Consider the following 14829-nt stretch of genomic DNA (forward strand, 5'->3'; position numbering starts at 1 on the left):
CAGAGATCCATCGTGTTTATTTAATAGAAAAGGGCATCAGAAAAAAATTGACACCTGTATAAAAAAGGGTTAGAATAACAATACAATTTATGCTAATACTTGTTCTCCAATTTGACTCCTGAGTTGTAGTGAGTAATTAATTTTAAAGAAGTACATGTAGTACAAAGAATAAATACTTGTGCGTGTTGGACTTGGGCCCAATAACAGTTGTTCTTTCATTCACATGTATTCGAGGCACTGGACGCTATTGGTAATTACTCAAAATAGTTGTTAGAGCATGGTAATTCGAGCAATGGAGAGCTGTTGATAGTATAAAACATTGTGAGAAACGGCTCTCTCTGAAGTATTATTTAGTTTCGAGAAAGAAGTAAAACGTTCTCTCAAATGAGAAGACTTCATGTCTGAAGCCCTTTTTAGGTATCTAAAAGCACACAATTTATGCAGCTTTTTTTTCTCTTGCAACTTCGATGACCAATTGAGTCAAAATCTTAACAGAATTGTTACTTTTTTATGTTGATGAGTCAGTGAGAATGCTGGTATTTGACAATTACCAAAGGTGTCCGGTGCCTTTATAAAGAAGACATACGTTTGGTAAACAATCTTGTAATTACTGGCAATAAAATTACTTGTTAGAAGTACATTACCTATCCATAGTATTTTTTTTCCATTTTGAGAGTAATTTCACTTCGACGATAATGTGCGTTATGAAAAGATATAATCAGTTCTGTTTGTGACCATGACATGCAGAAGAATGTGTGTCAAAGGTCGTCTGGCAGGAAACCAGCAGGTTCTAAAAGGCCGGTATACAGGCAGGCATTACTTGCGAGCTTGCTGGAAGTATGACGTCACATATCAAGGCTATCTTGGACGGGAATCTTGACTCTAAGGGAGGGTTCGTTTAGCTTCCCTGAGTCAACCCCGGTCTTCGGCCAGTACGTTCGAATAGCTTTGGCGGGGCTCACCTGGGTCAGTCCGCAGTGCCCTGCTTGTGAAGTTGGTCACTTGGGGTGACCTGAGGTGCATGCCGTCACCACGAGAGGGCGAGTGTGATAGTTCGATTAGCTCTTGTCAGCTGGGGCTCACCCATGTCACGGTTATTACCTCGGAGTTTTCTTTCAATTGCACAACAAGCGCATCAGACGAAATAAAATTACGCCATCCCATAAATATGGAAGGAGGAATTCAATACCTTTTGGAAAGAACTTTGACAAATAATAAATAAGTTGTTTTGTAAACGCAATCAGAATTTTAGTACTTGATGAAAATGAATACCAGCTTCAAAATGATAGATGGAACTAATAAAATTATACCACTCGATCAAAATCTATTTTCGAATTTTGTAACTCTAGATTAGTTAATTTATAATTATGTACATGCGTCAGACAAAAGTTGACACGATGGGCCAGGGAAAAGTCATCAGACAAAAGTTGATGCTTACGCCCCGGGGGAAATAATTTCCACACCCCTAACAAATAAATAATGCTGATTTGGACATAATGTTTCAATTATGAGGTCCAATCAATATAGAAACCTTACAAACCTAAGATTTCTGTTCTCCTTCTAAACTCTTGCCAGTGGGGAATGCGGTTTACTTGACACCACAAGACACCACAGTACGTTTAGGTGAACACAGACTGTGTATGCAGCATTGAGTAATATGCTATGAAGTTTTCTGTTAATCTGCTCCAAAAGAGTTCACTACAAAATGACCCGTGCACCAAGACTTTGTTTAATTGTAAAATCTGAAAGTAAAGAATTTGTTTTAGTTCTTAGTGGTGTAGAAGGATACCACAATACACCACAGTATATTTAAATGAACGCAGCCTGTATAACCACCTAACTATATGAAAACTATATGCTGTGGTGTTTTCTGTTCCTCTGGTCCACAAGAGTCACTACAGAATAAAAGTAAACTAAGATTTTGTTTGTTTTTAAAATCTTTAAGTGCCAGAAGGGAACTCGTTTTTCTTCGACACCACAAAACACCACATTACGTTTAAGTGAACGCAGACTGTGTAAACACCTATAACTTACTATAATTATGCTATGAAGTTTTCTGTTCATCTGCTCCAAAAGAGTCACTACATAATACAAGTGAATTAAGATTCTGGTTTTTTTCCTTAAATCTTGTAGTAGCGAATTCGTGTTGCTCTTGGTAGTGTAAAATGAAACCACAATACATAGCCACAAGTTCACTACAAATGATCAATAAACTAATTATAAGACTTTGTTTTATTTGAATATCTTGCTGCAGAGAATTCGTTCTAAAAGGACACCACAATAAACCACAGTAACATTTTACTTGAACGTGAATGCAATTTAAGCGATACGAATGTTGACGTAACCTGGCTGTTTTTACAGCGAACGTTTACAAGGAGTTGAGCACATTTTGGACTGATGCGATTTGCTCGTTGCGAATTTGTGACGTCAAAATTCGTATCACATTCGCAGAAAGTATGAACCAGGCTTAAACCAGCAGAAGCCAGTTCGAAAAGAGGGCTCTAATACCCATGACGTAAAGGGCGACGACTAAAAGGGGGAGTGGTCAGGGGTGTATTGCGACTCTCCAGCGTTCTTGGCAATGTTTTGCTTCTGGCAATTTTCCATCCACGAGTGAACAATCTGCAATCTCTCTCTAAGCATCCCTCCGTGCTTATGGATCTTATCAAACTCCGGGAACACCCCTCTACTGAGTGGATCCTCCCGAAGCACCCGCTCCGTGAGCAGTCGGGCGGGATTCGGGTCCTCCAACAGCGCCCGCACGCGTTCGACAGTCGACCGGCGGAATATGCAGATTTTCTGTAGTAATTCCTTTTGGAGCTCGCTTTGCAGTAAGCTGTCTTTGTTCTCTACCTGAAGGAATGAATAGCCGTCGAGGAGTCCACTTTCGTTATCCACAATCCACAGCTGTTTGGTTTGTGGATGCTGCACCAAGTTGTGGACCTGTGTTCTCAGGATCGAGATGTCGTCGTAATAACGGACACCGGCTAAGTTTATGGTGAGCCTAAAAGAAAAGGGGACATAAATTTAGTTGAAGTTTAGTACACTGGTATTAATCAGTATTGGCCTTTGAGAAAGACTGTGCTAGGGTCGAAACGACAGGTCATTAAAAGCAGTGGACACTATTGGTAATTACTCAAAATAATTATAAGCACGATACATTTCTTGGTAACGAGTAATGGGGAGAGGTTGGTAGTATAAAACATTGTGAGAAACGGCTCCCTCTGAAGTGGAGTAGTTTTCGAGAAAGAAGTAATTTTCCACGAATATGATTTCGAGACCTCAAGTTTAGAACTTGAGGTCTCGAAATCGCCCATCTAAACGCACACAACTTCGTGTGACAAGGGTGTTTTTTTTTTCATTATTATCTCGCAACTTCGACGACCAATTGAGCTCAAATGTTCACAGGTTTGTTATTTTATGCATATGTTGAGATACACCAAGTGAGAAGACTGGTCTTTGACAATTACCAATAGTGTCCACTGCCTTTAACTATTTTTTTGCATGTTATAACCACAGGTCCTTATTGTTTGCAGTTTGCAACAATTACTAGTATTTACTACTGTTTCTCATAAATTAAAAAAGATAACAATTTAATACATACATCAATATTGCAGATAGTTAAAAGACAATTTTAAGCAAAAAATGTTGAAAATAAAACTTCAGAAAGTGTGAGGAAATTTTGAAATAGAAACGATTGGGGTCTAAAGTAAACTTGAAGCTGTGACGGTGGAAAAGTAGGATGACGACAACATAATTAAAAACCTCAATCTCTTTTTCAAGTAGTTGCGTCTCTGAGCATAAAAACATATACATATTTGTTTTTAAAGACAGTGGACACTATTGGTACTTGTCAAAGACCAGTCTTCTCACTTGGTGTATCTCATCATGTACATAAAATAACAAACCTGTGAAAAAAACACGCTTGTCACACAAAGTTGTGTGCGTTTAGATGGTTGATTTCGAGACCTCAAGTTCTAAATCTTAGGTTTCGAAATCAAATTCGTGGAAAATTACTTCTTTCTAAAAAACTATGGCACTTCAGAGGGGGCCGTTGTTCACAATGTTTTATACCATCAACCTCTCCCCATTACTCGTCACCAAGTCAGATTTTATGCTACTAATTATTTTGAGTAATTACCAATAGTGTCCACTGCCTTTAAATCATCTGAACAAGTCTTGAGATTCCAAGCACACAATAAAGACGCATTTACATGGTATTACCACCATAGTTTAAAGCATCAAAGGTAAAACAACCTTCAATGAAGACCTAGAACACGGGCACAGTTTATCCACGAGCAACCACTATAAATTTGAATGGACTTCCATAGCCCAAAGGGAAGATTAGCTACCGGTGTTTAAGTGGACGGCGGAGGGGAGGGGAAGTGTTTGACTTGACAGTCAAAGATCAAGGACACACAAGGGGTGGTCCGGGGTCAAATGCTCGGCTACCTTTGGTGTTATTTATTACTGAGAGGCTGGGTGCTGATTAGTGACAGGTATAGGGGAACTTGGGTTCCCTGAGGTTGAATGCTGGGCAAGATTGGGGTAAGAGGGGGACGAGTGTTTCATTTTACAGTCGAAGATCATTCAAGGACATAAAGGGACTAGAGGATGCCCTGGGGTCAAAGGGGTGATTAGTTTTTAGTGGGCCATCGTGGCTGGGTTTTGATGAATGAGAGGTCGTATAATATACTAAAGTGAAGGGGATGAAATGTACCAGGGTGCCCTTGGGTAAGGATTGGAACGGTTGGGGCATTTACAGAGGGGGAAGTGTTTGACTTTGCAGTCGAAGATCATTCAAGGACATAAAGGGACTATAGGATGCCCTGGGGTCAAAGGGGTGATTAGTTTTTAGTGGGCCTCGTGGCTGGGTTTTGATGAATGAGAGGCCGGTACTGAAATTCCATAGATAAAGGTTACACATGGGTGCCCTGGGGTTGGAACGGTTGGGGCATTGACAGAGGGGAAGTGGTCGACTTTGCAGTCGAAGATCATTAAAGGACATAAAGGGGCTCAGTTAGGATGCCCTGGGGCCAATTTCATATAGCTGCTTAAGCAAAAAAATTGCTTAAGCGCGAAAATAACTTGCTTGTTTTACACATGTTACTGGCAAAAATGTCATGCCACATACATTGCTTGTGACTGGTATTTAGCTGTTGTTTACTCAGCATAACAATTGAGTGGAGTCTTAGCTGGTAATCTGATTTTACTAAGTAAAGATTTTTTTGCTTAAGCACATTTTTTTGCTTAAGCAGCTCTATGAAATTGGGCCCTGGTGACAAATGGACGGTTAGTTTTTCGTTGGTTTGTTTCGGTCCTAGCTCTATGGTTCTACCTAGTGTTCTACCTCAGTGACAGAGATAAAGGTACTTGGTGCCCTAAAGGTTGAAGGTTGGGCAGAATTGGGGTGGTCTGATGACATAGCAATACGAAGTATTAAAGTGGGGTTATAAAAGAACACTCAAAGCTGTATACAAAATGGTCTGAAGAATGTTTACCTGTCGAAGTGGGCAATAAGGAAGTCAAATACGAGAAGATCACTCCATTGATGAAGTGCAAGGAGCTCTTCGCTGCTAAGCTGTCTTAACTGCGAGTAATTGCTCCCAACGGGGAATGGTCCGGTGACGAGCATATCTGGGAAGAAGGCACTGCAAATAAACACCAAAAATAATCGCAAATTAAACAGTAAACATATCAGTCTTTGAAGAGAAACGATTTAGAGAAAATTGAATGTTGCAAATTGATTTAAAGGCAGTGGACACTATTGGTAATTGTCCAAGACTAGCCTTCACAGTTGGTGTATCTCAACATATGTATAAAATAACAAACCTGTGAAAATTTGAGCTCAATCGGTCATCGAACTTGCGAGATAATAATGAAAGGAAAAAACACCCTTGTTACACGAAGTTGTGTGCGTTTAGATGGTTGATTTCGAGACCTCAAGTTCTAAACCAGAGGTCTTGAAATCAAATTCGCGGAAAATTACTTCTTTCTCGAAAACTATGGCACTTCAGAGGGAGCCGTTACTCACAATGTTTTATACCATCAACCTCTCCCCATTACTTGTCACCAAGAAAGGTTTTATGCCAATAAATATTTTGAGTAATTACCAATAGTGTCCACTGCCTTTAACACCACTCAAAAATTGGTGGAGAGCACGTAATAAAAGAACCCAGTTACTTATCGTCCAGGTCATCAATTGACACAGTGTCCTTGAGCAAGATACCATAAATGCCTTGCCCTTCTCATGTGACATTGAGCCATTGGTCTCATGTATGCAGGATTGACAATGCACGTAAAAGAAACCAGTACACTTTATTGTAGACGAGTAGGCGAGTTATGCACCCTTGTTCACATGTTTACTCAGGTTGAGATTTATTGTTGTTGTAACTGTTGAGATCGTGGCATTCGATTAGCTCATATCAAGGGCTCACCAAGATGAGCACACCAGGGTCCACCCGGGGAAGCTAATCGAACACAACCGATATCTAGCAATTTAAAACACACGCAAACCTACCCGCCAAGATCATCAATCCATTTAGTCAGCAACACCATTCTCCCGTCCTCCCATTCTGCAGCACTGAAGTCGGATTCCAGACCACTCCAGAGAGTGTCATTTGTCGTTGCTATGGAGAGGTGTAATGGCGGCAAGTTTGTCATACCGAGCATGCGCCCTAGGTGGAAGCTGTACAGCTCTCCTGCAAAGAAACAAATGTGTACATATATGAGTGGAGTTTAAAGGCAGTGGACACTATTAGTAATTACTCAAAATGCGTAGGTAACGAGCAATGGAGAGCTGTTGTTATAAAACATAGTTTAAACCATTGTGAGAAACGGCTCCCTCTGAGGTAACGTAGTTTTTGAGAAAGAAGTAATTTCTCACTATAACATTTAAATTTGATTCCGAGACCTCAGAATTAGAAGTTCTTCTTCATTTTAAGCATACTATGTTGAGATATATAAAGTGAGAAGACTGGTCTTTGATAATTACCAAAGGTGCCCAGGGGTCGATGGATAGTCCTAAGTTAGGACGAGTAACTGGTCCTAACTCGAGATAAGCCTAGTCCTAACTCTCTGTGAAATCCACCACAGTGTTTTTAAACAAAATGTATTTTTTTGTTTTCACATAAAAAAATGTTAAAGTTGCTATGAGAAGCGCTTGAAACCATTCTATAATATAATAAGGCATGATTAGAAACAACTTTTGATCGTAGAATATAAAGAACCACACACATATGCCTCAAATACTGTGTGGCTTTTTTTTTTTTACTTTACGATGGGGACTAACACGGTCGGACATTTGGTGGAGTAAACAATTTGACTCCACAAACTGATGAAGTGGTCAAGATGGCGTCACATTGGCGTCAATAGCTTTTTATAGGGGGTGAGGGTGGGCAGTTTACTCTATGTCAGCAATTAGTTGGTTGTACATAAATTATGTTAGAAACGGACAGACTGACGGGTACCAGTGATGAAGCATTTAAGAATGTGATAACTGTTTTGCCGCTAATTTTTACTTTGGGTGTGGCTTTCGTCCCAGTTACACTGGCCAGCCAATGCCTTGCCCGTGAAAAAAAAAAACACGTCAGTTTTTAGTAACTTCGGCTTCAGCACAAGAAGATTACTGTCGTGAGCATATTGTATTTTTTTTTCAGCCATAATGTAAATATTTTTGATTGGGCAAAATTCTCAAACGGACGCAAACATTAATTCTCACATCATGTCACATGTTCTCAAGTTGGCCCTGTGATTGGGGAATCACAACGCAGAGAGGGACAGCTTCATCTGGGCTGATGACATTTACAAATTCCCTAGTTGGATAAATTTTAGGAAGAGAAGAAACAACAATATTCAGAAATAATAATTAAATACCAATTGTCAGAACGAGATATAAATATAACACATAATTTGAGAATCTGCTGGTCAAATAATGGTGAAAATTTAAGTTAAGAATCTAGAATTGCAAAGGTCGTGTGTTGGAATCCCACCCGAGAATTAGGCCTGTGATTTTCTTTCACAGAACTCGGGTAGGTACTGAGTACTAGTATACAGTGCTAACACACATTGTTGTATATGGGTAATATTAAGAGAGGGGCTGTTTATAATAAAGCACGCCACCAAGAGGTTCCCCAAGAGAAGATATTTCAAGGTAGGCAGATGACATGCAGTAATTACCAAGTATTGAGAAATATTTTTACCCTGGCTTGGAAAGGGTCTAATTATTTATGTATTGGCATTTAAAGGGAATGTACTCATTTGGTAATTAGCCTTAAAATGAATGGCGAATGCAAACTTTACTTGAAACTTTTGAAAGTATAAAGCATTTTTAAGAACAGTTTCACTTTGAATGAATTCCCTCGAAAGATATTTTTGTGCAAATTATCGTAACTTTTTTTGAGGATGTTGATAAATAAACTTAACAACAAGGGCTGTATATATGGTCACGTTGGGAACTCCCTTTCAAATCATGCAGGCCTGAGTTTATATACAGTATGTTTTATGAAAATAATGGTTTTAAAGGCCTGTTTTTAAAGGAACACGTTGCCTTGGATCGGACGAGTTGGTCTATACGAAGCGTTTGTAACCGTTTGCTATAAAATGCATATGGTTAAAAAGAGGTTTTAAAAGTAGAATACAATGATCCACACAAATATGCCTCGAAATTGCGTGATTTTCCTTTTGCCTCGTCGACAAACACAGTCGGCCATTTATTGGAGTCAAATGTTTGACTCCCATAAATGGCCGATCGTGTTAGTTCGGGAACTGTAAAACGAAAACCACGCAATTTCGAGGCAAATTTGTGTAGATTATTGTATTCTTCTTTTACAACATCTTTCTTATCATTATGTACATTTTATAACAAACGGTTACAAACGCTTTGTATAGACCAATCCGTCCGATTCGCGGCAACGTGTTCCTTTAAGATGTGAGAGCAATACTTCAAATTGTGAGGTTTTAATTATTGGCTAAAATAAACGATTCTAATTCTGCTGAAAACCGAAATTACAGAAAAACCGACACTTACCAGTCATACTCGTAATTAAAGGGTGTCGATACCGAGCACACAGCCTCGTATCATCATTCAGTACAAGAAATCGATTCTTTTCCCTGCCGCATTTATTCGGATTGCCGGGCTCGACGGATTGCACAGTTTGTGAAGATAATCTCTGTTTCCACTGCTCAAGTTCTAGTTGGCTAAAACCTTTGGTAGAAACAATGAGACGAGAAACTAAGAGTTGCAACAACAAAAATGTCAGGTCTGATCTTTCAGCAACGAAGGCGACAGCCTCCAAGCTCCCTGGCTCCAATTTCATAGAGCTGCTAAGTGCTAAGCACACAAATTTGCTTAGCATGAAATTTCTTCCTTAATAAAAACAGGATTTCCAACCAAGATTTCAAGTGATTTTCAGGATAAGCAAACAACAGCTGAGTGCCAGTAACAAGCAATCATGCATCAAATTAAAATTTGGTTGGTAATCTTGTTTTTATCGAGGAAGAAATTTCATGCTAAGCAAATGTTTGTGCCTACAGGCTTTATGAAATCGGGCCCTGGTCATTGCTTTGGTGCCTTTGAAATGTCCAGTAGAAATGTACAACGTCCTATAAGAATAATAGGGTACCCTAAGCCAAGGAAGAAATGCCTTGGTGCCCTTCCCCGTTCAAAGACGAAGCATGACAAAGGTTAATAATCACCAAATTTTGTTTTTGTTTTTGTGTAAATCAATAAAATTCAAAATGGCCTCCACATATGACAAAACTTGTCTCGAGTCCAGTGAGTCATCAGAAGCACGTGTTGGTTACCACTTATAACTTTAAGGGAGAGTTGGACAATAATAACAGTTACAAAACATTTAGTAAAACATCCCGTTTCATTTCGACCTTTACCTTTTGGTGACACCTCTTCGAGCTCCTCTGACCAGTATAAATCGTCTTCAAGGATCGGCAAACCTTCTTTATTGAACAACCTATTGTGGTCACTAGCTGATGATACACCTCGGTCATCCTGCATTGTGTTTTGGGTATCTCGATGGGTCATTTTACTCAAACGATCTTCCGGAATTAAGTTATAACCATTCTCCGTTTGTCCTTGCTCTTCTGCAGTGTTTTTGTGTTCGGAAACAACGCTGTTCGTGTCCTTCGTTGCTTTTGATCCAGAGCGAGAGTCCAGCTGGGCACTCGACACGGGGTCAAGTAGAGGTGACACTGGGTCAAGTAGAGTTGACTTCTTGTTATGATGTTCGACTTTGTGAGGAAGTTGTTCAGATGCATTGCGAGTTGCTGACGGTTTGGTGTACAAATCACGGTGTCTGCCGCCCTCAACGTGAGGTACCAATGGGGCACATGACCCATCAGATTCTGACGTCAAAACAGTATCAATGGAGGCCCCACCACGTACGTCTTTCTTGGCTAGATTTGCCAGCACAACAAATCCCGCCTTTTCCAACTCGTTGACCATATTGTCGTCTGCTTCGGGAATGCCGCCATGGAACTCAGCCAGGTACCCTGACTCCCTGATTACGTGATTCAGTAGACCCTTGTAAATAGTATGGTTCAGTTTGTCCAGGAGTTCTTTATCAGTGAAGTTCAGAATGTTTTTGACCTCTGACACGGTCTTGTCGAATTCTCTCCGCAGGCTGACGTCGAGGCTGAACTTGCCTTGCAAATGGACAGAGCCATCGCCGTATGAAGCGGCAGCATGGCACAGAAACAAAGACAAACACAAACTGCACTTGAAAATCCCGCCAAAAACTATCAGGCTTCTCATGTCTTCGCTGGTGTCGCGCGGCACTGGGGTAAATAGGTTGAGACCATAAGGTGTGGGTAGGTCCTTTCTGCTTAGTGGAAGTTAAGATAGTTGCGACCTGCAGAAAGAGAAAAAGAGACATCATGTCATTCACACAAAGAGCAAAATGTTCAGTCCGTCATTTTGATCCAAAAATTGGATGGCATCACTTTGTGTTTGTTTGAATAAATAATAAACCTGCAGGCAAACCACTTGCAGGTAAAACGTGTGTTCATCTCGTTTGTGTGAGTGTTGGCTCTTAAAGGGTCCATGTGCTTTTTCCTAACACAAAACACAATGTCCACAGATTTACATTAAACTTACACAGTTTTGAAGATTATGATAGTAGAAAGCTTCACTTGAAATTTTTACTGCCTGAGGTGCTGTAGTTTTTTTTTTTTAGAAATGAGTAAAACAAATAATGTTCGTCTTAGTTTTAGCATGTAAAAACGTACTTATACCTGTTGTGCTATGGTTATGGTATAATATCATAACTGGTTCATGTGATTTTACATGTTAAAGTAATTGTCCTGAGACGGTCATTATTTTGTGACTTGTTTTTACTCATTTCTCAAAAACTACAGAACCTCAGTTAGTAATATTTGAAGGGAAGCTTTCCACTATCATTATCTTCAAACCCTGTAAGTTTAAGGTAAACCTGTGGACATCTTGAAAAAGTACCTGAATCCTTTAAAGACAGTGGACACTATTGGTAATTGTCAAAGACCAGGCTTCTCATCAACATATGCATAAAATAATAAACCTGTGAAAAATTGAGCTCGTTTGGTCGTCGAAGTTGCGAGATAATAATGAAAGAAAAGTACCCTTGTCACACGAAGTTGTGTGCTTTCAGATGCTTGATTTCGAGACCTCAAATTCTAAACTTGAGGTCTCAAAATCAATTTTGCGGAAAATTACTTCTTTCTCGAAAATTACATTACTTCAGAGGGAGCCGTTTCTCACAATGTGTAGTACTATCAACCTCTCCCCGTTACTCGTTACCAATTGAGGTTTTTTCCTGATAATTATATTGAGTAAATACCAATAGTGTCCACTGCCTTTAATAGAGTCAGTGTTGTCTCGACGTTTCGAACAGTATACTCTGTTTGTCTTCAGGAGGAAGCTAGACTGGTGGTGGTGGTGGTGATGGAGCTTTACGTGTTGTATACAATGTACTGCAAAACTTGTTGTTTATGACTGACATTCTGCTTCAGCAGCTGTAGATACAACCAGGCCCCGGTTTCAACAACGACAGTTGAGAAAAATACCTTCCATTGGCCTACATTTCATGCCAATAAAATGTCATTCTGAGGTTTGTTTATGAACATGTACAGCACTCCGTAACATATAATGAAAACAAGCAACATTTTGTACAGTAACAGTTTTGTGCGTGTGGATTACATCCCAACTGAGTTCACACGGTTCTATTTATACAATGTATATAGTGATCAATCCAGGCTTAAATAATTCAACTCAGTTTGTCAAAATAACTTCAAATGAAAGTCCTTGAGAATGTGATTACGAAATCTGTTAGTATCATGGCATAAAAGCAGACAATGTAGTTCTGCAATTTTGTGGAAATACATGTGAATTTCATTGGGGGGGGGGACACGTGTCCATATGACAGGGTGTACCACACCAACAAACATCAAAAGAATGTCCATAGCACTTCGCTTGTAAACAAGAGATACTGACTGGTCTTAAATGCACTGGACACTACTGTTAATACTCAAAATAATTGTTTGCATAAAAAACTTACTTGGCAATTAAGAGCTGTTGATAAAACATTGTTAGAAACGGCTAACTCTAAAGTAACGTAGTTTTTTTTAAGACGTAATTTCTCACTCAACATTTCAGCTTATAAGTCTTTTATTAGGCAACGCATTGTACAACAAAAGTCTTTTTTTCTTCTTCATTATTCTCTTGCAAACTCGATGACCAATTGAGTCCAAATTTTCACTGGTTTGTTGTTTTATACACCAAGTGATTTGAGAATACTGGTCTTCTCACTTAGTGTATCCCAACATATTTTCTGTAAAATAAAAAATCTGAGAAAATATAAATTCAATGGGTCATCGCAGGTGCAAGAAAATAATGGAAGGAAAAAAATCCTTGTCGCACAAGTTGTATGCTTTCAGATGACTTAAAGTCGAGCTCAGCTGAGGTCTCGTATTCAATTCAATATTTTAGTAAAGACATCACTTCTTTCTCAAAACCTACTATACTTCAGGTCTGTTCCTTGCTCTATGTATAGAGGGAGCTAGTTCTCACAATGTTTTATACATGTACTATCAACAGCTCTCAACTGATCACTGACAAGTAAGTTGTTATGCTAACAATTATTTTGAGTTTACCAATAGTGTCCAGTGCCTTTAAACATACTTAAGATTTCCCAGTATTCACAGGAACACAGACCACAATGAAGACAATTGAAAGGGAGGGGATGCCAAGCCATATCCTCCTTGATTATACAGTATTATGTAAGCGTCTTAATTCTTATCGAGAGCAAAAGAACCAATTGAGAAAAAAGTGAGGTATTTTATTCAGCAGTCTAGACTGCTTCATATTACGTCAGGTGTGTTTGTCCATAAACGACATGTGTACAGAGACATCTAAACGTTGTCGACAAGGCCAGCCACAGATACCCAAGCCTAAATCCGTATGGACTGTAAAAGGGGTAACCCTGTTTCAGCCCTAATGGGTAGGTGGAAACGGCCCCTGGAAAAATAGTTAATTGTAGCCCACACTTTTAAGTGGCCTTCAGGCCTTGTGTGTCTGGCGACTTGCATAAAAAAAAAAAAAAAAATGATACTTGCATTATACACACGCTCTCCAAACTAAACAAAAAGTTGTATTTATCACTAAACAGGACGGGCCAGTTTTATAGAGCTGCTTAAAGGCAGTGTACACTATTGGTAATTATCAAAGACTAGCCTTCACAGTTGGTGTATCTCAACATATGCATAAAATAACCAACCTGTGAAAAATTGAGCTCAATCGGTCATCGAAGTTGCGAGATATTAATGAAAGAAAAAAACACCCTTGCCACACGAAGTTACGTGCGAATAGATGGTTGATTTCGAGACCTCAAGTTCTAAATCTGAGGTCTTGAAATCAAATTCGTGGACAATTACTTCTTTCTCGAAAACTATGGCACTTCAGAGGGAGCCGTTTCTCACAATGTTTTATACCATCAACCTCTCCCCATTACTCGTCACCAAGAGAGGTTTTATTCTAATAATTATTTTGAGTAATTACCAACAGTGTCCACTGCCTTTAACGGCTGATGCTGTGCTTACTGCGCAAGTTTCGAAAAGGCATCATTTCATACTCCACTTAGTCTCATTCTTCTGTTTACAGGATTCGGGTAAAGTACGGAGTATGCAAACACACATCGGTGTACACTATGAGTAAAACCAAAATGAATATTCCTTATCCCCGATGCATACAAAAAATGTCAATCACCTTCGCTTCAGCTGTTTACTAAAAGCTCCGTCCGCGATTTCGAAATCTAGGCCCGTTTCGGCTCCGATGGGTTACCTAATAGCCCATGATATAGCTCTAAAGGGATTATAATGGTAAAAATGCTGTCATTGACCCTTTTCGAAACCACGGCATTTAGATTAGGATCCGTGCCTGTTAAAAAAAAAAAAAAACGCTTTTTAGAATAACCGACAGAGCCTACGCCGAAGCCCCAAAAGTTCTTCGTTTTGAAACGGACTAGTCCGTTTAAGGCAACGTTTTTACAGTGTATTCATTGTCTACTTATACATCTTTATAAACTATATATATTTATCTGTATACTTTCTTGAAAAGGTCGTCGTGCATGAGAGGGTGCTTTGACGCTCTCGTGATTGCTCTGATTTCCCATGACCATTCCACGGTCAACAGACACGCATAACCGTAATAAGCGCATAATAGATAGTTCCCACATGACGTAAATCGGCCATCTTTACGGGCAATTTGGAACACATAGCCGTGTGTTTTGCGCGAGAACGGCGTGCAGCACGCGCAGAGTTCACAAAACTCGTTGCCTGATTGGT

At 39.5% G+C, this 14829-nt stretch overlaps 1 protein-coding gene across 2 annotated transcripts in view; it reads right to left on the reverse strand.

Moving 5' to 3' along the window:
* The window catches only part of LOC139953870 (four-jointed box protein 1-like), a 28923-nt gene continuing 14094 nt past the window's right edge, over positions 1–14829 (reverse strand). For both annotated transcript variants that reach the window (XM_071953458.1, XM_071953459.1), the window contains exons 2-6: positions 9889–10865; positions 9029–9205; positions 6521–6701; positions 5502–5651; positions 1–3004 (exon numbers count right to left, since the gene is read on the reverse strand). In XM_071953458.1, the coding sequence (XP_071809559.1) occupies positions 2530–3004; positions 5502–5651; positions 6521–6701; positions 9029–9205; positions 9889–10768 (1863 nt within the window). In that variant the 5' untranslated portion in view covers positions 10769–10865 and the 3' untranslated portion in view covers positions 1–2529. The remainder of the gene's footprint in view (positions 3005–5501; positions 5652–6520; positions 6702–9028; positions 9206–9888; positions 10866–14829) is intronic.

The sequence above is a fragment of the Asterias amurensis genome, chromosome 22 (genome assembly GCF_032118995.1).
Source record: "Asterias amurensis chromosome 22, ASM3211899v1".
NCBI lineage: Eukaryota > Metazoa > Echinodermata > Asteroidea > Forcipulatida > Asteriidae > Asterias > Asterias amurensis.